The following is a 25,645-nucleotide window of genomic DNA, read 5'->3' on the forward strand; positions in this document are numbered from 1 at the left end:
GTGTTCTTCACAATGCTTGCCCATGTATCCTCTTGGAGAGAGGTTTATTCTTTCAGGATACTTTTAATGTTGTCTGCCACTGGGGAGAGCTCTCACCATTTTGGGTTGCTCGCAGGACAGATGTCAGATACCACACTCCATGTTAGAGAATCAAGGCAGTACTTTATTCTGGCCTGGAGGTGCAACAGAAATAATTTCATCCACACATTGTGTGGGTTGTGCAGAGAAAATCCTTCCATCACACAAAGTTTTCACTGAAGTGTTCTTGTACTTACACATTCACAGCCCAGGGAAATTCATTGGTTCAATGACCATTGGTCCCAAGTTCCACAGTTAGTAGTATTTGCTTTCCAGCTGATCACTTCACCTTCAATGTTATTTTGTTTCTCATTCTTTATTCCCTTTTAGATCTTTTCCCAGACCACGTGTCTCTGACCATGCCAGGGCTGATGTTTGGAGGTGATTTTCATTATTGGTAATTATCTTTGTGTATCTTCTGTCTCTGTGCAGTTGCAGGAGACAGAAGAAGTCCTGCATTGTTTTGGTTTTACTGTATGAAAGACGTTCAGGACTACAAATAAAATGGCACAAAATATAAAACATATTTAGTAAAAAACCTCACAACACACCCCACCTTTAACTTTTTCTAGGTTTTAGAAAGGCTGTTCCAGCTTGTGCTGCAACAGGTTTGCTGCTATAGGCTAAAATATTCAGTCACAAGGAAATTCACATTTTGAACAAATAGATTGTGTCTTCAGTCTTCTCCCCAAAAAAGAATCTGAAAGGAATTAAATAGTTGAAACCATTTCTTTTCACTGCTTTGAAACATCTTTCAGCTCTCCCTGCTGAAATCCCAAATGTCTTTCTTATTTCTCCTGGCTGCCCAGGGCAGTGCTGTTCAGAAGGAGAACACAAAGCCCACAGGCCACTGTCTCCAGAAGTAAGTGACAGCTGTGCCACCAAACTGTACCTGGCTGTGCTGTTATCACGCGGTTGTCGAATTTGGCCGTGCAGGTCACCTCCATGTCTTTTGTCACCCTGGCCACTTTAATTGCATTGTACAACCCCTCGGATGTCAAAATGGATGTGCTCTGTTCATAGACGACCTCCTGAGAGGGCATCTCCAAGCTGATGTTCTTTGTCAGGGAGTTCCTTGCCAAACAAGCTGCTTTGCCAGTGCTGTTGCCTTCTTCCAGTTTCTTTGATTTCATCACAATCACTTGAGGGTCAGAAGATTTTGAAATGTCTGTAAAGAAAAGCAAGGTTTGGACAGGATTGATTTTACTGCAGCCTTGCCTGTCAGCTGAGTGACCAAAAACTCACATGTACTCCATCTGTGACTACTTTGTAACATTATTGATTTCATCACAATCACTTGAGGGTCAGAAGATTTTGAAATGTCTGTAAAGAAAAGCAAGGTTTGGACAGGATTGATTTTACTGCAGCCTTGCCTGTCAGCTGAGTGACCAAAAACTCACATGTACTCCATCTGTGACTACTTTGTAACATTAACGATCACTTTTTGTGGTCTTTGTTTCTTTCTGCTTCTTCCAAAAGGTGAAATTAAAGACAGAAATGGGTATGCGGGCATATTTAATAGGACATTTAATCCCATAGGATACCAACTTCCTTTTGCCAAAGCTTGTGCTTGTAAATGAACCCTTGATTCAATAATGGACCTACAAACAAGAAGGGAAGTTTTACGAATGCCACTCCAAGAGTCCACTTGTTCTGCTTTCTCAGCAATTTAATTCCAAAACAGAACAATTCTATCTGGATTGCCTTGCATATTCATAAGACATAAATGAATACTGTTTTTTATTTTACTCTCCCTCCCAGACACCCAACAGAAATTGAACACGTTAACTTGGTTTGACCAGTTCAGTTGAATCCAAACTCTGAGCAACTTAGTAAGATTAAACTAGTACAGAAATGTGTCACAAGATTATATTTAATGCTTTTGTAGATTGCCCTTCTCTGCTATCAGTGTTGTATTTTAACTCTGACACAACAGATAGTCCTAGGAACTTGTATGCCAACTTGCACAGACACTTTATTTCCCTTTAGGCAGTCCAAGTGTGACTTTAAAAACCAACAATGACTATGAAAATCTTATTAAGAATCCTGAATAAGTGGATAGATATATGTCCCAAAGAAATTCAGAATGATAGCAGACAGAACATCCCTTGTGAAGTTCAAGTTCTTTGGCAACACTGAGAAGTGGGATAAGAATATTTTTACATATAAATTGTCTAGTTGCATGCAAAAGATTACGCATAGAAAGTGAAATTAGTGACTGAAAAGCATGAGTGTCTGCATAAATTTTAGGGGGAATATTTGCAAAGGGGGGAAATGAAAGAGTAGCAAGTCAGAAAATGATAATGCATAAAAGGTACCTACTTGGCTCCACGGCCAGTTGAGTTCCATTCCCAAAAACAAGAGCAGCAGTAACACACAGTTAAAATGCATAAATCAAAAAGGGCTCATTTTGCTGTTCTTCCTCTGCACATTTCCTTCCCAGCTGTTGTACCAGGCTTGGCCAGAGCCTGTCAGTGCATTCTGTGTTCTCTGAGAAAACCTTGAAAGGCTTTTCATGTGGTCTCCTCTCCAGGCTTTCCAAACAGCCAGAATACAAAGAGGCTGCTTCTCTGCAATAGCTCCCTGGGCAAGATCTTCAGCAAGCAATAATGTACCCAGTGCAATTGTAGTTCAGAGAGCAGAAGATTTGTTTTATCTGACCCCAGAAGGCTCACCCTGAGTCCCACTAGTTTGCATTACTTGACAGTACAGCCATGAATTCCTACCACTGGTTTCTTCTGGGAAGGGATTTGTGTTTTATGTTCTGAAAATTTATTTGAACAAAAAATTGTACTTCTCCTTCACTTTCATCTTACAAAGTCACAGGAGGAGCCCTATATTCCAGAAAGTAATGGGCCTTAGCATTTTTAATGAATGTTTAATCTGGAATAATCCAACCTGAACCAAAAGAAAAGCCTTCTCTGTCCTTAACTGAGGCCTCAACAGAATATGCCTGGAGTGTCCCCCTGTGGCACTAATGCTTGCTATCTTATGTGATTTTGATTATGGCGAATTCTCAAAAGATTTGGATAATAAAGTACTTGTACTGTGAACACCTTAAAATGCATTTTAGTAGCTCCCAAAGCAATTCAAAATTAAAAGTAGGAGGTTGCTCACATCCTGGAAACTTTGGATTCAACTTATTGAGTATTCCAGCAGTCTCAAAAGGGACTTTGATACTTAGGGCCCAACATGTTTTACTGTCAAACATAATACCAGAATCGCTGTGCAGCTCTGAATATATCCTGTATTTATCCAGAAAAAGAAAATCGTTGAACACCATGGACAGAAGAGGTCTTTCTTCAGAGTGATAAGTTCGCTTGGGGTGACATGCATCTTTATTGTCCATCATGGAATTCCAAAGAAAGATAGGAATAACTAAGGCTTCTTATAATCCCTACTCCCCACATTGCTCTTTTAAAGTTCCACACAACTTGGCAGCCAATTGTCTTTCATTCCAGGAGCTCTTGGATATGAGGCACTTGTGAGAATTTAAGCCCAAGGCTATTTCACCTCCTTCCTGCTCTGTCCCCAGGGCAGTGGAATTCCTTACCTGAGGACACTGTCAGTGTGGTGCTGGTGTCAAACCAGAACTTCTCCAAGCAGGCTGTTACAGATCTGTCTCAAAACTCCTCACCACTGGGAGCTCTTCACTGAGCTCTGCATTCCTGCCCCAAGTCAGCCAGTGCCAATCCACTGGAGAATTGGACACTGGACAGTAAATTTGGGCCAGAGTGCTGCCCAAAGTGGGAATAAGTTATCACAGGCTAAGCAGTGCCCTGCTGGTGTTTGGGGATCATGGAATAATGGTGCTATGCAGAGTCAGCCCAGTTGTTCCTGGGAAACCTTCCTGAGCAGATCCAAGCTGAGGGTTTGGGTTGAAAGCCTGGCTGATGAGCAAGTGCATTCAAGGGATTATTACAGCTGAAAATTTTTTCAGTGAACCCAAACCATTAAATTCCCTTGTTCTCCCCCACATTAATTTTAAATGAAGTTTTAGAAGTAAATAAATGTCACTTACTTGGTACAACTGTGAGTGTTGTCCCTGGTCCAGTTGTCGTCGTCACACTGCTAAGACTTATTCCAATAACTCACTCTTTCATGGTGGTCAAACTTGTTGTAAATCTAGAGATAGATCACTAGATAGTTGGCCTAATTATTCATGGGTGCAAGTCCATGAGGGGATCCAGAAGTACATTTACTTTGTAAACTGGAAAGGGAAAAAAGTTATTTGATTATTTCAGTGTTTTCAGTCACCTTGATTGAGTACAGAATTATCAACTTCCCCTTTCTTCCAGCTTTTAGAACCTTCATGAGCTCTTTTATGTATCCAGGATTAAAGGGACTATATAAAGGATGTTCTACTTCTCTTCTTAAACATTACAGTCACCCTTCTCCTTTCTTTCCCCAAACATCTAATTTATGCCCAAGGCTATTTCACCTCCTTCCTGCTCTGTCCCCAGGGCAGTGGAATTCCTTACCTGAGGACACTGTCAGTGTGGTGCTGGTGTCAAACCAGAACTTCTCCAAGCAGGCTGTTACAGATCTGTCTCAAAACTCCTCACCACTGGGAGCTCTTCACTGAGCTCTGCATTCCTGCCCCAAGTCAGCCAGTGCCAATCCACTGGAGAATTGGACACTGGACAGTAAATTTGGGCCAGAGTGCTGCCCAAAGTGGGAATAAGTTATCACAGGCTAAGCAGTGCCCTGCTGGTGTTTGGGGATCATGGAATAATGGTGCTATGCAGAGTCAGCCCAGTTGTTCCTGGGAAACCTTCCTGAGCAGATCCAAGCTGAGCGTTTGGGTTGAGCGCCTGGCTGGAGGGGGAGTGTATTCAAGGGATTATTGCAGCTGAAAATCCTTTCAGTGAACCCAAACCATTAAACTTCTTTGTTCACCTACACCTCAATTTTAAATGGAGTTTTAGAAATAGAGAAATGTCACTTACTTGGTAGAACTGTGATAGTTGTCCCTGGTCCAAATATAAGCTTAGCTGTCCTCACACTGCTAAGACTTATTCCAATAACTCACTCTTTCCTCATGGTGTTCAAATGTGTTGTAAACCAAGAGACGGAAAGCCAGATATTATTTCTAAATATCCATGGGTGCAAGTCTATGAGATGATCCAGAGGTACACTTACTTCCAAAACTGAAAAAGGATAAAATATTAATTTATTTGTTTAGTGCTTTCAAACAGCTTGATTGAGTGTAGAATTTTCAAGTTCTCCCTTTCTTCCACCTTTTAGAATCCACTTGGACTTTTTATCTTTCCAGGGTAAAAGGCATTATAGAAAGAATGTTCTATTTGTCTCTTTAATGATTATAGTCACCCATCTCCTTTCTTTCCCAAAATATCTCACCTTTTTCCCCTCTTTTTGTTTTTGTACAGGCCCCTATGCTGTTTATATCATTGTGGTACTCCGGCCCCTGTACACAGTGATCTATTTCCTTGTAAAAACTGTCTCTGTTCCACTAGACAGAATATTGGATTATACAGACAGTCACATGACCTCCTCCATGGTTTAAGACCCAACGTACCACATGAAAAAACACCATATGGCTTTCAAGGAAGGATCTAAGATAATATCAGAAAGATTGAGTTGTAAATGAGAACTTGGGGATTACATGACACCTCTGAAAAGTCTGAGGGAGTTAAGCTGGATAAAAAGCAAGAAAAGAGTCAGTACTGTTCATGTTATATCAAAGCATTTCTGATAATTCTTGTCACTTGTTGGAAGTTGTCCCCTTTTCCCCCTTTGTTTCAGGCTAGAAAGCAGGAGGAATGTGCCCTCTGGTCTCTTAGAATTGGTTCCTGGGGTCATTTAGTACCTTAGAAAGTCTTCATGGTGTTTTGCATAAGAGGAGAAAGTAGACAAACTGATTGTTCTTTGTTGTGTAGAGGCACTGAAACCTTGGGAGTGAGGATCAAAGAGTAAAGGAGATGTTGTACATTGATCAAATCCTTCATGATATTCAACTTCTGTATCATAAATCCTTGACAGCCACAGCTGAACCAGCTGTGTTCCCTCCCAAATTTTGTGTACCCTCAGCTACTCACTGGTGGGTGGAACGAGAAGCAGAAGAGGCCTTGACTCCATGTAAGCACTGCTTGGCAATAACTCAAACACCCCTGAATTACCAACACTCTTTCCAGCACAGATTCAAAACACAGTCCCATTCCTGCTACTATGAAGAAAATTAACCCTACTCAAACAAAAACAATCACATTCTTTAAAAAACCAAACAAAACACAAAACAAAAGAAACAACCCCACCCTCTTTCCCTGGTTCTTTCTGCCTGTGGGAGATTTTGAGAAGGAAGGAAGGAGTTAACAACACGTTAATGGTTTGGTGTTTGCTGGTGAGAGACTGCTATTGTTATTGCTGTAGCACCTCTGCATCTGTTTCTGCAAAAGACAGCCCAGATTAGTCTTGAGAAGTCTGGGAAGAGCCTTGCCTTGCAGCAACCACAAAAGATCTGTCTAGATTAAAGCCCCTCCTTCCAATTCTGCCCTGGCCCTGCCTCTGTTTCAAGCACTGTGCCCTTTTCAAGTTCTCTCATGCTGCAGAAATAGGTGGCTGTGTCTGTAGCTGCTGGAGAGAGCAGTTGCAGCCACAGCTGGTTCCGGGAGGGGTCTGCAGAGCTGTTGACTCGGGTCCGGAAGGATGAAGCGATGTGCTGGAGTCCTGTGAAAGGATACTGCATCACCAGATGCTGCAGCTCTTTGCCAGGAGTCTGCCGGATCCAGTCCCATGCGTAGTTGCTATCGGTGATGGCTACACCAGAGATGTGACAAGTGAGCCGGACAGACTCTGAGATCTTCCCTACTGTAGGGCCTGAGGCCTCTGTCTTCACCTGAGAAAGGCCACCTGCAGCCCCAGGAGACAAGGGTAAAAATAAAAAGCAACAGTTAAAGGAATCAATCTGCTCCACCATGTCCCCGTGGTTCTGCTTGTGATGTCGAGGATCCAGCAGCCGCAAATCCATCTGCTCAAAGGCTCTTGCTCCCTGTAGAACCTCAGATCTGGGAGAGACACACACAGCCTTCCCCATCCTCCCACTGAGCTCCCAAATGACTGTCTAGAATTCCCCATTTCCTCTGCTCACCCCTCAGGCAGCAAAACCCATGGGCTGGACGAGTGGACATGAGCTGTGCCCAAAACCACAGCAGGACTATTCACACACCTGACCATTTGGACTGGATACCTGTAATATTGGAAACCAAGGGAAACAGGAAAATTACTTCAAAGCTGAAGCAGTTTGGGGGAGCGAGAAGTGAGTTGGCATGACACATGCCAAGAAGATAAACATAAAGGTAAAGCTCATTTGGGGAGAGCAAAAGGTAGGATGTCCCTATTAGAATCACACATTTGAAAACTCTGTGCTGTGTCTACAGCAACCCAAAACATCTGGGCAACACAGGCCCCTTCCAGCTCCAAGGCAGAGAGCTGGGATGCTGACAGGTGGTTTCTGTTCAACCTCAGCTGGATATTATGTCTCTGTGCGAACAGCACAGAAGTAGCAGGCAGTATCCTCGGCACGGAGGAGATGCAGGCTGAGGGATGCCACAGAGTGGGAATTGTCCCTGGAGGCTGTGGCTCGACCTTCAACTGCTGACCCAAACTGAGTCTGTGATGAGTAATGGCTTATCCAGGACACCCATTCAAAACTACCTCTGGGTGCCTGACGGTACCACCGAATATAATGATTCTCGAAGGTGAGGCCAGAGCCGTGGCAGGAGAGGGTGACGGAGTCCCCGGGCGCTCGCAGCCCTCCGCCGGCCTCCTGCAGCCTCGGCTGTGCCCAGAGCCCTGCGAAGGGAGAGCGCAGCAATCGGGCAGGGCCGACCGCGGACCGAGGGCGCTGTCCCGGTGTCCCTGTGCCTCCCCCGGCCGCCGCACGGTGACAAAACCTCCTGTCCCTATCTGAATCTGCCCATGTCCCCGCTCCTGCTTCCCCCTGTCCCTGCTCCTGCCTGTCGCTGTCCCTCGTTGCCCCGGGCCGGGCTCGCTGCCCTGGCCGCCCGGCTCTCACCTGCCGGCCACAAGGCCAAGGCCAAGGCCAGCAGCCCCGGCCCCGGCGCGGCCACCATCGCTGCCGGCCCCGGCCCCGCTGCAGCCGCACGGGAGCCGAGCGGAGCCGCGCTCGGGCCGCTCCCGCCCGCCATTTCAGTTGTTTTTCACTTGAACAAGGAAACAAGGACACTGAGCACAGAATCATGAAGAGAATTTGTTCTTTTATCCTTCAGCTAAGCACACGGCTGTGCTCTCACCTAGTCTATGGCATATCCTCCAGCAGAGAAAAGCAGGCCAGATCTGATGAGTTACTCTTGCTCACATAATCACAGTGCTTGTCCTGTGCTGGATCTATACACCCTGGTCCCATGCAGGTGGTGGAGACAAGTGGTCAGTGGTGCAGAAAAGTTCATTCTTTGAAACTCAGACGGCATACAAGTGCTGGAATTTATCCAGAATTCTGACTGATTCCCCTACTGTACATAGTTCAGTGTCTGGTTTCATTGCACGTTAAATCATCTACTAATTTTCTCATATTATGGGGTATTCAGAGCTAGGAAGAGCTTCCTGAACGTGGGTAATCAGGAAAAACCAGCCCTGTGGTCAGAGCTCCCAGTCCCAGGCACTGTTCCTTCTTGTAAGCAGGACAATATTGCTGTTATCTCTTGATTTTCACAGCTTTTGTCTCTGAGGACTTCCAGAAATAACTTGTGCTACATGAGTGTTAAGGACAACCCTGTGTCCTCTTCAGGCTGCAAGTTTCAAAGCTGAAAAGGAACAGGGAAACCTGCAAATGATACAAAGGAAATTGGGGGAGGCACACAGAGGAGTGAGGAGAGCTATTCTGCATGCATTTGTTTTCTGTATATCTGTTGTTTCCTGTATTTGGGGTGTGTGTTCTTCTGTCCAAACCTCGAGTGTGTTGTTGCGCTGTAAGGCTGCAGACACAGGTACAGGCTGCCAAGCTCTCTCGTAAAGGCTCTGTGCTCTGTGTGGTCATCAGACCTGATGCTGTTCTTTCTGGAGAGCCAGAACGGGCTTCAGGAAAGGGGAGCAGAAGAGGAGCCAGCTTTGCTGCTCCTCTCTGCCAATGGCAAGTCTGAGCAACATCAGGAATTCTTGATGTTGTTTGGTTTTTGTGTGTTGGTATTGCCATGATTGTTCAACTCTCTTCCTGTCAAAACACACATTTTCTCACTCCAGCCGTTTGTTTATCTCCTCCATAGCAGTGAAGGGGACTGAGTGAGCAGCTGTGTGGGGCTGAGCTGCCTGATGGGGTCAGGGGCAGGAGGTGCCCACAGTCTTGTCCTGTTCAGTTCTGAATATCCTCAAGAATGGAATTTACAGAGTTTCAGGGATTTCAACACAGTGTCAGATGCCCCTCTGCATTTTCTTCTCCATGCTAAACCAACCCAGATCTTCCAGGTTCTTCTTATATATCAGCTGTTCCCTCCCTTGTGTTCCTAGCCCTTCACTGCATTTGTTCCCCTCTGTCCATGTCCTTCCCAGGCTTGGGAGCTCAGCAGGGGACACAGCTGTCCCCAGCCCCAGCAGTGCTGAGCTGAAGAGGATTCCTCCCCAGTGAGCAAGGAGTCAGGTCAACATGCCAGGAGGCTGCACAGAGAAACAAGGCTGGGAGAAGGTGGGCCCACTGCTGAATGGGATGGGGAGCAGGTGACCGAGGATATGGGACATGGCTGGGGTCCTGAATGCTTTGTTCACCTCAGGCTTCAGCAGCCAGATCAGCCTTCAGGAATTTCATTTCCCACAGACCACGAGGACAGGCTGGGAGGAGGAATGTGTACCCGTGCACTACCCATGTCACTGAGCCCTTCTCTAGGCCATAATAAAAGGCTTTGTCCAGAAGGTTTACAGGGAAGTCACTGCTGTGAGCACAACTGAATGAAGAATGCACAACATCCACTCTCTCCTCACCCAGCAAGACCCTTTGTCTCACTGTCGAAGGCTGTAAATGTGGCTCAGCCAAATCTCCACTTCCCAAAGGCACGCTGCCTGTCCCTGAGGAAAAAGGGCTGGGAGCCAAGGCAAGCTACCAAGGAGAAATGAGGCTGTGCTGGACAGGAGCCCAGGAAACGTGCGCTAAACCTGCACTTGCCCAAACTGCAGCCTGTGCAGTTCCCAGGACAGATCCTCCTGCACCATCAATGGTACCAGCCCTTCTAGCAGCCCTCCCTGCAGTGCCTTTTAGTGCCCCCAAGCCAGAGGGATGTTTCCTGCACCTGCCATTGCCCGACAAGAGCCCTGGGGAGCAGCTGCCAGAAAGAAATGCTGAGTGATCTGTCTTCCCCATCTGCTGGTTTTGGTTCATTCAGCTGCAGAGCTGCTCCAGGGTGGTCCTTGCTCCACAGTAATATGTTGCTGCATCGCCTGGCTTTGCTGCCAGGATCTGCAGCGTGGTACTGAAGCTCTCCACTGATCCCACAAAGTGTTCTTGGAAACCTTCTCCATAGATATCACCCTCCATGTAAATAAATTTGAAAGAGCCCCATGGGCCCTGACGGTACCAATACATGTCATAGCCGCTCATAGCACCTCTCTGCAAGCTGCAGTGGAAGGTGACTCCATTTCCCTCTTGCACAGTCACTCCCCTGGGGTTCTGCTCCAAGGCCACCTGGCCAGTGACTGCTGCAGAGAGCAAGAACAAGGCACAGTCACTCCATGATCCAGCAAAGGTCCGGGCAGGGCTGGCTTTGGATTGTAACTGGACCTGTGGGAGGACAAAATCCTCCTCTTTGAAGCCAGCTGACACAGATGGGCAGAGCTCTGGTGCCCTCCTGGGCATTACTCATCCTGTGTGGTGCAGTAACAGACCATTTGTTGGGCAGTAAATGCTGTGGTGAGCTAAAGGTAACATGGTTCTTAAGGGCCAGCCCTGGCCTTTATCTCAGGGAGTCTTGCAGGCTATGCTGGGACTTTGGAGCTGACCAGGGAGGCTGTTGGCTTGTCCTTCACCTGGCCCTGGCTCTGCTGGGCTGCTGCTCCCCCATAGGACACCCCAGGGTCTCAAATCAGCTTGGCCAGAGCACCCCTAAGCCAAAGTGCTCCTCACCCTGCTCCCTGCACTCTGGCCCTGCACCCTGCTGGCTCCCCAGTGATGTCACTTCTCCAGCTGCCTCTTCCCATCAAAGCCCTCCCAGACCCCTGCCCAGCAGCAAAGGCAACCGAGCACTCTGCAGGTGCTTTGCATGTCCCACTTAAGAAGGGGACCAAGGAAGGCTGAGTGGGACTGGAGCCAGGCAGTCACCAGGCTGACTGGACGACAGAAAAACCTTGAACCTCCTCTACAGAGTAGAACATTGCAACTGGGACTCAGGAGAAGGAAAGCCTCAGTGCTGGGAAGGGAGCTCTTGATGAAAGGCCAGGATCCCTGGTGCTGCGTGGGGATGGCACCTGATTTCTTTGGAACAGCCCTGAACCACTTTGGAATTCACCATCTCCAAATTTCGTGGGTGCTGAGCCAGGCCCGAGCTGGTTTGAGTTAAAGCCCAGCTGGGTTTCCTGTCCCCGTGTGAATAGCGCAGAAGTAGCGGGCAGAGTCGCGGGGCTGCAGGGTCAGCAGGGAGAGATAAGCCTCGGACCGGGAATTGTCCCGGGACATCTTGGCCCGCCCCTGCACTGACTGGTCAAAATAAAGAACTGTCGGATCAAAACTAATAACGGACACCCACTGCAGCCGGTCATCGTGTGACTGACGGTACCAATAAACTCCATAATTCCTAAAGATGAATCCGGATCCTTTGCAGGAGAGGGTGACGGAGTCCCCGGGCGCTCGCAGCCCTCCGCCGGCCTCCTGCAGCCTCGGCTGTGCCCAGAGCCCTGCGAAGGGAGAGCGCAGCAATCGGGCACGGCCGACCGCGGACCGAGGGCGCTGTCCCGGTGTCCCGGTGCCCCCGGGCCGGCACAGCCACAGCCGCCAGCCCCGGCCCACGGCCCTGTCCCTGTGTGTGTCCCGGCCTTTGCCCGTGTTCCCTGCCCTGCCCCTGCTCCTGGCCTTTCCCCAGCCTCCGCCCGTATTCCCGTCCCTGTTGGTGCTCCTGTCCCTGCTCCTGCCTGTCGCTGTCCCTGGCCGGGCTCGCTGCCCTGGCCGCCCGGCTCTCACCTGCCGGCCACAAGGCCAAGGCCAAGGCCAGCAGCCCCGGCCCCGGCGCGGCCACCATCGCTGCCGGCCCCGGCCCCGCTGCAGCCGCACGGGAGCCGAGCGGAGCCGCGCTCGGGCCGCTCCCGCCCGGCCCCGCCTCGCCGGGGCAGCGCCGGCGCCTCTGCCCGCCCCGACACACCCGCCCCGGGACCCGGGGCTGCTTGTGGGCAAAGTGTGGAAACGAGTCCCTCCACTCCTACCCCCTTGTCCTACACCTCTTCCCTCCACACCGCAGAGCTCCCCGCTGCACCCCCCAAGCCCTGGATCGTTCTTCCCGCGTCGTGCGACCAAATCTTGCCGGTTTTTCCTGCTGGGCTGTAGGGCTGTCCTGTGGACGACTAGCGCTATGTCTGCTGTGACTTCCACTTGGGGGAAACAGCAGTGCGGCAGTGGGACATGGTGGTAGGGAGATGCTGGGGCTTTACAGACCTGCTTAAGCTCTCAGGAGCAAAGACTCCTTGTCATCCTTCCAAGGGTGGGAAATAATCCCAGAAACATTAGAGTCTGCAAATCAGAACTGCTGTGAATTTGCAACCCCCAACTTTCTCCACATTTTCCTGCCTGTATCCTTGTTGTCCCTGCCTGACTCACCTTCACCCCATGCTATGCTGCAGTCAGAGTCCTGTTACTCCTTTGGCATTCACCTGACTTGTGAACATAAATGCTGAGGGTTGATAAAGAGAAACCAGTCAAATTTCCAGGGTCTCTTTTTCTGTTGCTCTAGCCAGGACACAAGAAGGTGTCCCTCAGGTCCCAGCAGTATGGTGATGCCCAGTGTACTGCAGGTAAGGTTTCCTGGTGGGAAAACTTCTTGTGAGCAACAGGACCACCATGGCTCTGGGAGTTCTCCTCACAGAATAGGCTAAGCTGAGTTCTGCTTGGGCTCTGGGATGCCTAAACCAACTTGCCTTTGAGTTTCCAACTCTACCAAACAGTGAGCCCAATCCAGAGGAAACTCTCATCATGATCATCATCTTCATTTTTGTCTTCAATCAGTTTTCATTATCTGATATCTCAAGGCACCATATTAAATATACAGAATCTCTTGCCTCATGGACTGCAGTGCTGTTGGTTGCTTAGGTATTTCAAAGTTTTAGTAGCTTTTTTCTTCATTTGAATCCGGAGCCGTGGCAGGAGAGGGTGACGGAGTCCCCGGGCGCTCGCAGCCCTCCGCCGGCCTCCTGCAGCCTCGGCTGTGCCCAGAGCCCTGCGAAGGGAGAGCGCAGCAATCGGGCAGGGCCGACCGCGGACCGAGGGCGCTGTCCCGGTGTCCCTGTGCCTCCCCCGGCCGCCGCACGGTGACAAAACCTCCTGTCCCTATCTGAATCTGCCCATGTCCCCGCTCCTGCTTCCCCCTGTCCCTGCTCCTGCCTGTCGCTGTCCCTCGTTGCCCCGGGCCGGGCTCGCTGCCCTGGCCGCCCGGCTCTCACCTGCCGGCCACAAGGCCAAGGCCAAGGCCAGCAGCCCCGGCCCCGGCGCGGCCACCATCGCTGCCGGCCCCGGCCCCGCTGCAGCCGCACGGGAGCCGAGCGGAGCCGCGCTCGGGCCGCTCCCGCCCGGCCCCGCCTCGCCGGGGCAGCGCCGGCGCCTCTGCCCGCCCCGACACACCCGCCCCGGGACCCGGGTGTCGCAGGACAAGGGGCGGACTCCGGAGAACGGAGATCGGCGAGGGACGCTGGCAGCTGCGTAGGCAGAGCAGCAGAGACGCCCAGGAGATGAAGGCTGCTGTCCCGGGGCTAGCAGCGCGCCTCCATCGCTGTCCCTGTTTCTTGCTCTGGGAGCCCTTTCAAAGGTCTTGACGCCTCAGTTCTTTTAAGAAAACCCTGCCAAAATTGCAACAGTATAGAACATCATCAGGGTGGGGATCTGTGCATCTTTTCTGTCCTGAGTAGAGTCCCCCCTGAGGCTGTGACATTGTGGGGTTTCCAGCATCACCCCAAATGTAATATTTCCTACTTCTTATCACCTTTTTCGTGATGTTAATAAAACAATTCTCTATTCTGAGAGATTCATGCAGTACCTTCTAGCTTTAGAGAGATCCAGCGCCCCCTGGGGCAAAACGTCATGCATCAGAGAGGGTCTTCAGGAATTCAAGTAAGGCAAATAGTCTGGAGAAAGGAGGCTCTCAATAATCTTTGAATGATCATGGTGTTTTGGGGAGGTACCCGAGGACTGCTGAAGAAAAGCAAATGTCACTGCTATCTGCAAGAAGAACAAGAAAGAGGACCCAGGGAGCTTCCCTCAAGCCCCGAGACGCTGATGGAGCACCTAACCCTGGAGATAATTTCCAGGCACATGAAATACAAAAATGTTTCCAGAACTCACCAAGGGGAACTCACACTTTACTGAGTTGATAATGAACTTCTATGCTGAAATTATTTGCTTTGTAGATGAGGGGAGAGCAGGGTGTATTGTTTACCTGGCTTTAGGAAGGCTTTCCTTCCACACTGTCCTTCCAAATTAGGTTCTCCTAAGAGAAACTGATGAAGTCTCAACTGAATGAATAGATGGTGATCTGGACAGAACAGTGGACAGACAGAGGATCCCTAATTGTTGTGGTCAGTGGCATGAGGTCTAGTTGGAAGTCATTGTCTAGCAAGGCACCCCAGGGGTCAGTGTTGGGTCTCTTTTTAGCATCTTTAGCCATCTTTAGGAAGATGGAGATAAACATGAAAACCAGCAAATTCTTTAATGAAACAAGAGTAGTAGGAGGGGCTGCTACACAGCAGAGTTGTGCTGCCACCCAGAGGGGGGACCTCATAAGGCTGGAGAAATGGAACCTGAGGCAGCTCAAAAAGCTGTACTAATTTTCCTCACTTTTCAGTGGGATTTTTTTTTTTTTTACAGTGCTGCTGATGGCACAGGCAGGGGTATGCTTTAGCTGTTGCTCAATAGTGCTGACAGAACATCAAGGCCTTCTCTGATTTGTCCCAACAGTGAGTAGGCTCAGGATGGACAAGATGCTGAGAGGAGAAACAGCCAGGACGTGTGATGCCAAATTAGCAAAGGATTATTCCATACAGTAATAGATAATTTTCAGAAATAAGACTCAGAGAAAGAAGGAGGAAAGGGTCTTTTTGGAGTTATGGCATATGGCACCCGCAGTGCAGCCTCACAGTGTGAGGATAACCAAGCACCAGTGCAGGTTATCCAGGCCCCTTGTGGAGTCTCCATGCTTGGAGAAATTCACAAACAGTTTGGTTGTGGCCTGAGGGAAGTGGAGCCTGTGGAGAAGCCACGCTAGAGCAGGTTGATTCTGCAGGAACCATATCAGAAGTGTAGTAATTGACTCTACATGCCTTTCCCACTGGCCCTGTGCCTTTTGGACAGAAGAGGGAGAGAAACCAGGAATGCAGGATTGAAGGCAAACCTGAGATGAAGTGAGGCTTCAGCAAGGCAAATTTTTATGTCTTTTATGTCTTTTTATGTGTTTTAATGTCTTTTGATATTGTTGTCACTCACAATTCTACTCTGCTTTAATTTGGCAATATATTAGAATCCTGGCAGTGTGCAGCTAAAGCCAGGAACACCTGTCTTTGGTCTGCCTTCTTGTGAAAACACCTGAGACCCATCAGCTCCAGACTCCTGGTGACTCTGACCTTCCCTACATCTTACATACCCCATGCCAGGCCCCAGCAGGTTTGTGTTAAAACTCAGCTGGGTTTCCTGTCTCTGTGTGAATGGCACAGAAGTAGCGGGCAGAGTCACTGGGTTGCAGAGCCCTCAAAACCAGAGATGACTGAGACTGGTAATTATCCCGTGAGGCTGTGGCCCGACCCTTCACTGCTGCCCCGTAGTCCTTTACACTGCCATCAGAGTAGCTGATAAAGGACACCCACTCTGGGATGCCTCCAAGTGACTGACGGTACCAATAAATTCCATAATTCCTAAAGATGAATCCGGAGCCGTGGCAGGAGAGGGTGACGGAGTCCCCGGGCGCTCGCAGCCCTCCGCCGGCCTCCTGCAGCCTCGGCTGTGCCCAGAGCCCTGCGAAGGGAGAGCGCAGCAATCGGGCACGGCCGACCGCGGACCGAGGGCGCTGTCCCGGTGTCCCGGTGCCCCCGGGCCGGCACAGCCACAGCCGCCAGCCCCGGCCCACGGCCCTGTCCCTGTGTGTGTCCCGGCCTTTGCCCGTGTTCCCTGCCCCGCCCCTGCTCCTGCCCTTTCCCCAGCCTCCGCCCGTATTCCCGTCCCTGTTGGTGCTCCTGTCCCTGCCTGTGGCTGTCGCTGTCCCTGGCCGGGCTCGCTGCCCTGGCCGCCCGGCTCTCACCTGCCGGCCACAAGGCCAAGGCCAAGGCCAGCAGCCCCGGCCCCGGCGCGGCCACCATCGCTGCCGGCCCCGGCCCCGCTGCAGCCGCACGGGAGCCGAGCGGAGCCGCGCTCGGGCCGCTCCCGCCCGGCCCCGCCTCGCCGGGGCAGCGCCGGCGCCTCTGCCCGCCCCGACACACCCGCCCCGGGACCCGGGGTTGCTTGTGGGCAAAGTGTGGAAACGACTCCCTCCACTCCTACCCCCTTGTCCTACACCTCTTCCCTCCACACCGCAGAGCTCCCCGCTGCACCCCCCAAGCCCTGGATCGTTCTTCCCGCGTCGTGCGACCAAATCTTGCCGGTTTTTCCTGCTGGGCTGTAGGGCTGTCCTGTGGACGACTAGCGCTATGTCTGCTGTGACTTCCACTTGGGGGAAACAGCAGTGCGGCAGTGGGACATGGTGGTAGGGAGATGCTGGGGCTTTACAGACCTGCTTAAGCTCTCAGGAGCAAAGACTCCTTGTCATCCTTCCAAGGGTGGGAAATAATCCCAGAAACATTAGAGTCTGCAAATCAGAACTGCTGTGAATTTGCAACCCCCAACCTTCTCCACATTTTCCTGCCTGTATCCTTGTTGTCCCTGCCTGACTCACCTTCACCCCATGCTATGCTTCAGAGTCCTGTTACTCCTTTGGCATTCACCTGACTTGTGAACATAAATGCTGAGGGTTGATAAAGAGAAACCAGTCAAATTTCCAGGGTCTCTTTTTCTGTTGCTCTAGCCAGGACACAAGAAGGTGTCCCTCAGGTCCCAGCAGTATGGTGATGCCCAGTGTACTGCAGGTAAGGTTTCCTGGTGGGAAAACTTCTTGTGAGCAACAGGACCACCATGGCTCTGGGAGTTCTCCTCACAGAATAGGCTAAGCTGAGTTCTGCTTGGGCTCTGGGATGCCTAAACCAACTTGCCTTTGAGTTTCCAACTCTACCAAACAGTGAGCCCAATCCAGAGGAAACTCTCATCATGATCATCATCTTCATTTTTGTCTTCAATCAGTTTTCATTATCTGATATCTCAAGGCACCATATTAAATATACAGAATCTCTTGCCTCATGGACTGCAGTGCTGTTGGTTGCTTAGGTATTTCAAAGTTTTAGTAGCTTTTTTCTTCATTGGTATTTTTCAAAATAGCAAATTTCATGCTGGCTGGGTTGTGGGAGGATTTCATTATTTAACCATGAGCAGCACAGAGGAGGTTGCCCTGCCTATTGCTGAAGGCATTAAGGTAAAAGCTGCATTTGTCTTCTTTGGCTACTCTGCACAGAGAAGCAAGATGAGGTCTGTGGTCCATTGGGTTCTTGTGTCAAGGGCTAGGGCTTGCCAGGAGCAAAGCAGAGACATGGATCTCCTGGCTCTGCCACAGCTTGGTGAAGGCTTTGGACAGGATGCCCCAGCAACACTGGATTCTGCAGTGTCAGCTCCCTGGAAGTGCAGGTCAGGATTGATACTGCAATTGGACGTTATGTCCAGATATGTTGATTGTTTTCTTGAGGGATGTTCTGTATGAGGAAGTAAGAAAAATCATGTTTCAGCTCATCTGCAAAGAGTCCCATGGCCCTGCCTGTCTGAGTCACTGCTCTGAATACCTCTGCATAGATGGGACTTTGAGAAAAATAAGCAGGAGTTGGGAGGGATAGGAGAAGTTGGAAAGGCTGGTATAAGAGGGAGAGGATCATTTCAGGCATGAAAGCACAGCTGAGGCTGGAGGATGTAGAGCATCTGCCCTCCTGTGCTGTTGGTGACACAGATTTTGTACGAACGGAAATTTGCCTTAGCTTAAGGTGGAGCCTCAGAGTGCAGTAATAAATCGCAGTGTCCTGAAGAGACACTCCTGCTATTTCTAAGGGGGCTGTGTTATTTTTGTAGATCACCATAGAGAATCGGCCACTGCGGTACTTGTCATTCCCTGTGGTTTTATGTGCTTGCAGGAGAAATGTCAGAGTACTTCCCAGGAGCTGGCGGTACCAGATGAAGTTCATATTGGTGTCACTCTCCTTAGTGGTGGACTCACAAGGAAGAACCACTTGCTGTCCAACTTTGGCTAGCATCTCAGAGAAGAATTGCTTCGGGGGATCACCTCCAACAAGACCTGCAACAGAGGCATAAATGTGTCTGCAGAGAAGTTTGCTTTCTTCTCTCCATTGCTCTGTGTTTAAAACTGCCCCAATCTTTGCTGTCTTTCCAAAGAAATGGAAAGTTCAGGTATCTACATCCATCCCCCTTCTATATTTCTCCCTGAGCTCATGCTCTTGTTGGTAGACACCTCCAAATAACTTATTAAAAACCATGAGAGACAACAAGAAGGATGTGAATACACCCACCTGATTGGATTAGCAGGACACACGCTGGCATAGCCATGGTGAAGATCATTTTCTCCCAGCTCAGGATTCCTTTTCCTTCACAAGACTCTCAGCACACAGCAGAACACTCTTGGTAGCACAATGAAAAGGCACCACCCTGCAGAGAGAGTGCAGTGCATGTGTGACACAGTCACACCTTTGCAGTGTGGAAGGCTCATACACCTTTTTGGAAGGAGGCTCATACACCTTTTGCCTTTTCTTGTCTCACAGCCAAGAGTGGACAGTCTCAGTGGCTTCCTGTAGTTTTCCTTGGGCTTCCTTCTCCGTTCACAGCATTTACTGTGCGAGGTAACGTCTCTGCCTCACTGCAGAGTGTGTTTGCTTTTGCGTGCTCCTTGATGGCTGGCAGGCTTCTGAAAGCACAACAGCTCCTCAGAGCGTCCTCAGATCATTCAGGGCTCTGGGAAACACAGGTGTCATGCTCTTTTCAAAGAGTTTTGGGTTCCTCTTAGTTTAGCCTCTGATATTTTGAGAGCAGTTGTTCAGTGTTTCTCCACACTGAATGACTCAGGAGACGACAGAGGAATTTGATTGGTGGGGAAAGGGTGTTTTAATGGGTGAACACATAAATTTCTAAAATAGGGTGGTGGAGTCCTGGTTCCAATGGGTTGACTTAGTGCACGCTGGGGGAGAGCAAACTGAGGGCATGGTGAAGGAGGAGGAATCTGCAGCCCCATCCTGTGCAAGGCGTAAGGGCAGGACTTGGAGCTTTCCAGCCACTGTTGGCACAGTGAAAAGGAAAGGGACTGAGATGGGGACAGAGACAGGAGGCAAAACTCTGGTGTGTGGATCTGGTGAGCAGAGAAGTGCCAAAGAGCAGCTCCTGGGCAGCACCTCTCTCCCTCTCCCACCTTCTGGCAAATCCCGAGCTTTTGCTCTTTCTCAATTTGGTGCATACTCTGACTAAAATAGAGAGATCTTCACTGCTGGCCATCTGATTCTGCAGCAATGTACTTTTTATCAGCCAAGGCTGCAAGGTGAGGGTGGCCCTGTAAATCAAAGACCCTCACTGAAGTCTGCCCAGGTGGTGAACATCCCCTGGCCAAAGCAGCCTCTGTTCTTTGAGCACCCAGCGATGCCCAGAAGGTGCCCAGGCTCACTGGTCCCTGATGACACACAGGACCAGTGATTTCAGTGCAAAGTGCAGATGTTTGTGACAGACTGCCCAGCCGATATGAGCACTTTGAAAGCTACATTGGGAAGGTGCTGGTGCCTGTGGGAGGGCAGTAAGGTACTCATGTTTCCCCCTTTGGACATAAGGGCTGTGTCCTGCAGCCAGGGAGGAACAACCCCATGCAGCAGTATGTGCTGGGAGCTGCCCAGATTTGCAGAAATAGCCTGGAGAGTTCTGCTGGATACCATGCTGACAATGAGCCAGTAATGCTCCCTCGCCTCCAAGAAGGAACTCATGAGGCAAACCCTATCCTTCTGTACTCTCTAGCACTTGGGACAAAAGCTGTGTCTTGTGCTGGTGAGGAACAGAGACAAGACTTCCAGCTATGGGATTGCACTCCAAATACTCTCAGACCAAATTAAGCTAAGAATCCAAACTGTTATGAAGACATCCTTGTTGGGGCCTGAAATCACCAGGAAAACTGAGCTTTGTAGGTGCAGGATAGAGATGCAGCAGGTTGCATTTCAGTGCCTCTGCTGTGGGCAGATCTCTGGCAGGTTTGATCTGTTCAGCTACACTCAATCTCCTTGTGGTCCTGGCTGCTTTGTGGAGCTTGTGGGCAGAGCAGCAGAGGGAGTCCCTGCTGTGAGCAGCACATTCCCTTGTGAGGAGGGACACACAAACACCCACATGCTCATGTGACTCACATCACTCATGCAAAAATCTGCACCCAAAACCACTTGCAGAAATCCAGCATGCAGAGAGTCCAGGTGAGAGAGCACATGCAGGAACATGCCAAACTGTGCACTCAACTGGGGACACCCTGGGGGCAGCCCCATCAGGGGTGCTGGAGCATTCTGGAGAAGGGCAAAGCCCCAGGTGGGCTAATGGTGTTGTTTAAAGACTGCACAGAGGGGAGGTGAATTGGGAGCTTTGAAGAAAACTTTGTATTCAACGAGTCAATGATCATGGGTGGTACATGTTGTCTCTGTTGGGCTTTGCACTAAAGATTTGGGAAGCCCCTGCAGTGCTCTATGCCAGCCTGTGTGTGGGCATCGTGGCAGAAATAACCTTACAGCATGTAAGGAGAAAATGTGTTTGTTTGTTTGTGGGTTGTTTTTGTTATACAGAATATAAACCACCAGGGTGTGGGAGGGAAGCAGAAGCTGTTTCTGGTTGGGGTCTGTGAGAGTGTCTTTGGAAATCCACCAGGGTCTGTATAATGCTGTATGAATGCAGGATTCCTAGCATTTGAAAGAATGCAAGGTTTCATTCCTATCTATACTCCCGGTTTTATTCTGTGTTACTAATACAGCCCCTTTAGACATTTGCAACCAGACCTTTGTTTCTAAGATCAGGGAGGAACCCGGCACCCCTTCTTGCCCCATGACACCTCCCTAATACAGAAGAGGAAGAGACAAAACAAGCCAGCAGAATTGTCCTGATACAGTGTTAGGTGGGATACGGCCAAACCCAGGAATAAGCCACTTCTTGCCAACAGGGCCATAATGACTCCAAAGGAGTGGCCCAGACTGACATAATTTGCCTGTTCTGGACTTGTCCAGCAGATGATCTGAGTCCTCTGCCCACACTGATGTTTTTTGATGCTTGGGCTTCTTATCCTGTCACATTAAAAAAAAAAAAAAAAAAGTCTTAATGCAGGAAGCCAAACCCCAGTCCATGGTATCAGATGGAATGTTGTGCATTCAAGATGAATTGTTCAGAAAATGATCACCTCCACAAGCTGCAGGCGCCGGGGCAGGTGCCAATGTCAATGTTAGCGTCGGTGCCGGTCCGGGTCCCGTTGCCGGTGCCGGTCCCGGTCCTGCTCCCATTGCCGGTGCCAGCAGCGCCCCGGCGGGCGGAGCGGCAGCGCCCAGAGATCTCCTGAGGTGACTGCAAGAGGCTGAGAGAAGAGAGGCAGAGGGAGAAGGATTGAAGGTGAGGAAAAGAGAAAATATTTTCAGGTTTCTCTCTGTTCCCTTTCCCTTTACAAATCGAATAGCTCCTTCAGGAAACACTTGTAAAACCACAGATATAAGCACTTGTAAAACCACAGACAGAAGCAGATTTTTCTTAGTCTTATCCCTTCATTCACTGGCATTTCCCCCACGGTCCTGATTAGGCTTTTGAGGATTTCATGAGGAGAAGGGATCAGTCATGACCTCCTGATGTGACAGCACTGCATGAATCAGCCCCTGTGTGCCTGTCAGTGCAGCTGCTTGGTCAGCTCCCAGCCCAGTGCTGTCAAGGAGCAGCTCTTTGCTTCGCGAAGCGGGCTGAGAGCAGCAGCAGCCGCGGCCGGAGGGCGAGAGGCGCCGGCAGAGGCGCAGCCCGCAGCAGTTTGGTGCCGGGCAGAGGCGGGCTGGGGAGCGAGGGGAGGCCGGGCTGTGTGTGGCGAGTGTGCAGCGCAGCTGCAGGCGGGTTGTGAGGGGCGCTGTGGCCGTGCGGGGCTGTGCGGTGCCGGTGCGTGCGGGCTCGGGGCAGAGGAAGGAGCTGCGGAGCCCCGGGAGCCCGGCGGGCGGAGCGGCAGCGCCCCCTGCTGGCCCCGCCCGGCCCCGCCCGCGGCGGTTCGTGCCCGGCCGCAGCCCCGGCTCCTCTGCCCGTGGCCCCCAGCGCGCAGTAATACACGGCCGCGTCCCCGCGCCGGGGCCGGCCGAGCCACAGCGCGCTCGAACGCCGATCTGCCGACACCGTCAGACTCCCCTCTGGCTCCAGCACGGGTTTTGTGCCTAGGACAGCCGTTGCTATCAGCTGGGGTGCTTGGTGTGGGAATTGGCGATACCAATTAGTGGAGTCGGCAGCAATTTTGGGGTGCTGGCAAGTGAGGTTCAGGCTGGTGCCCTCGGTGGTCTCTGCCCATGGCCTCTGCTGGACTTGGTCTGTGTCTGCAGCCACGGCTGGGAAAGGAGGAAGAAAGACCAAACATCATCCAAACCGTGTGATTCTGAGATTTCTTTCACCAGACGGAGTGAGGATCAGTGGCCACAAGGCAGAGGCAGACTGGAAAAAAATGTGAGGAATTCGAAATTCATGCATGCACAGAATATGCAGAAGTCAGGTCTGCACATGCAAGGATGGATGGAGAAATGAAGAGTTTAAGTGAAGAACACAATGCTGCATTCAGGGCAAAAATAAATGCTGGATGTACAGGACAAGGTATAGGTGCATGGAAAAGCAGGAATACATGCAAGCAGGCTTTACTAACGCAAATTATGAAGACTTGCTGGGATGACAGATGGCAGAGGGACCGGGAGAGACAAGGAGCTGAGGAAGAGAGGGAAACATCCGAGCCAGTCTCCCTAGGGAATGCTCCAGCGGCTGCCCTCTTGGTGCCAAAACCGAACGCACCGATGAGCAGCGCGGCCAGCGCCGCCAGCCCCGCGCCCCGACACCGCCGCATGCCGCCGCTCCGCCGGCCGAGCCTCGCTGTGCCCCTGAGCCCCGGCTCTGCTGCGGCCGTGCCGCCTCCTCTCCGCCGCCGGTGCCAGCTCCGCCCCGGGGCTGAGCCCTGCGCCGCTGCCGCTCGGGCTCTCGCCGAGTCCTGCCGGGGAACGGAGGGCAGGCGAGCGCGGGGGCTGCGGGGCGGCGCTCGGCTCTCTGCACGTCGGAAGCGGCGGCGCCGGGCTGGGGGGCAGGGGATCGGGCTGGGATCATGGAGCTCGAGATTGACAGTGCCTGCGTTTCCTTCGCTCCCATAACCTGTTCCCTCCCATCCTCCCTTTGCTGTCATGTGGGGACTCCTGAATTGTCCTATGGCAGAAGGAGAAGTGTCTGTGCCTGGGTCTCCTTTGGAAATGTGTGTGCACACACTTCTTCATCAATGCAGAGCTATGAGTTACTTTTTGGGTGTGTGCAAGCTCCAGAGTGCGTTTGTGGTACCGTGAACTCGTGCATGTGCAGTAGGAGTCCTTTAATTACTTCTTCTGCTACTCTGGGTGTTGCTTTATTCCCAAAAAGGCGTCAGGGAGGCTCAGGGATGTGATGGAAGTGAGGAGAAGCAAAGGAGTTAAACCGAGGGCTAGCAGGCAAGGAGTGTATCGGCCTTTTCTCTGTCGTTTGTCAGCTGGCCCCATTCCTCACCGAGCAGTCTCCTGAGCCTTCCTTTGGCTGCCAGTGGGATCAGAAATTCCTTTCCTGATTGCTTTGACCGCTGCTGAAATGTTCCGTTGCAGCAGAATTGTTCTGTGCGCCGTGCAGGACAGCATCCTTGTGCCCGGAGGGGTCTCTCGCAGGAGGCCAGGCCGTGTGCCGGGCCCGTGGTTGCTCCCGGTCGGGCTCCCGCGGGTTCCACGCGCGGCTCGGTCCTGCCCCGCCGAGCGGCGTCAACCGGGAGCGGCAGCGCCCCCTGCTGGCCCCGCCCGGCCCCGCCCGCGGCGGTTCGTGCCCGGCCGCAGCCCCGGCTCCTCTGCCCGTGGCCCCCAGCGCGCAGTAATACACGGCCGCGTCCCCGCGCCGGGGCCGGCCGAGCCACAGCGCGCTCGAACGCCCGTCCTCCGACACCCTCAGCTGTCCTGCAATGGCCGGCACAGCCTTGGAGCCTCTGGCAGTGAGGGCGAGGAATTCGAGGCTTTGTCCCGGCATCTGACGGTAGAAATGGATGTAATCGATGTTGCGTTTGCTGGAGTGTGAGCAGGTGATGTTGATGCCGGTGCCCTCGGTGGTCTCCAGGAATGGCTCCTGCTGCACCTGGGCTCTGCCTGTAGCCACTGCCGGGGACAGAAATGCATGAACTTTAAATTCTACATTGCCCCACTCCACAGTATGAATCCCGCAGAAACAGTCAGGAATGTATAGAGATGATGAGCAAAACAGTAAGGAGGCGATTTCAAGATAAGCAGGAATGGAAATGTCCATTACGCCTTTGTGGAGAAATGAATGAGTGAATGACAGGAAGAACAGTGCAGTCAGTGGAGAATGGAATGATGTGAGAGAAAGCACAAATATACAAGAAGAAAATGTAGAAGGAGCAAGGACTTAGTTCACAAATAATAAAGAATGAGAGGAATGGAATGCTTGTGCATGGTTGGACATAGAATAGAATCAGGAGATTTTTGAGGGACTATGGGATGGAGAAGAGAAAGGGATAAACAAGAGAACAGCTCCCGGAGAGAGGTGTGTGAAGAAGCCATGCAGGACAGCAGCCTCCGGGGACCTGCGGGATCACCCCAGCCGAGAAAGCTGCCTCTTCGGCACCTCCACGCACCGATGAGCAGCGCGGCCAGCGCCGCCAGCCCCGCGCCCCGACACCGCCGCATGCCGCCGCTCCGCCGGCCGAGCCTCGCTGTGCCCCTGAGCCCCGGCTCTGCTGCGGCCGTGCCGCCTCCTCTCCGCCGCCGATGCCAGCTCCGCCCCGGGGCTGAGCCCTGCGCCGCTGCCGCTCGGGCTCTCGCCGAGTCCTGCCGGGGAACGGAGGGCAGGCGAGCGCGGGGGCTGCGGGGCGGCGCTCGGCTCTCTGCACGTCGGAAGCGGCGGCGCCGGGCTGGGGGGCAGGGGATCGGGCTGGGATCATGGAGCTCGAGATTGACAGTGCCTGCGTTTCCTTCGCTCCCATAACCTGTTCCCTCCCATCCTCCCTTTGCTGTCATGTGGGGACTCCTGAATTGTCCTTCA

The 25,645-nt window shown here is 51.5% G+C and overlaps 1 protein-coding gene and 2 gene segments (V, D, J or C); all 3 read right to left on the reverse strand.

Annotated features, from left to right (window-relative positions):
* Positions 1-970: 970 nt before the first annotated feature.
* Positions 971-23,436, reverse strand: LOC121361488 (the record flags this gene model as incomplete). The annotated part of the gene is made up of 10 exons (XM_041482236.1): positions 23,384-23,436; positions 22,299-22,932; positions 21,768-21,938; positions 19,225-19,271; positions 18,504-18,647; positions 13,684-13,935; positions 7,753-7,890; positions 6,602-6,948; positions 5,028-5,106; positions 971-1,246 (listed from the first exon to the last, which is right to left on the reverse strand). Coding segments are annotated over exons 1-10 (2,140 nt in total), but the record flags the coding sequence as incomplete, so codon positions are not given.
* Positions 11,461-12,323, reverse strand: LOC121361487. The segment is given in 2 exon segments: positions 11,461-11,931; positions 12,215-12,323. Coding segments are annotated over 2 exon segments (396 nt in total).
* A 921-nt stretch (positions 23,437-24,357) lies between the features above and the next one.
* Positions 24,358-25,428, reverse strand: LOC121361486. The segment is given in 2 exon segments: positions 24,358-24,741; positions 25,239-25,428. Coding segments are annotated over 2 exon segments (436 nt in total).
* Between the last annotated feature and the right edge of the window lie 217 nt (positions 25,429-25,645).

This window comes from Pyrgilauda ruficollis, unplaced genomic scaffold (genome assembly GCF_017590135.1).
Source record: "Pyrgilauda ruficollis isolate IOZ18807 unplaced genomic scaffold, ASM1759013v1 scaffold571, whole genome shotgun sequence".
Classification (NCBI taxonomy): domain Eukaryota; kingdom Metazoa; phylum Chordata; class Aves; order Passeriformes; family Passeridae; genus Pyrgilauda; species Pyrgilauda ruficollis.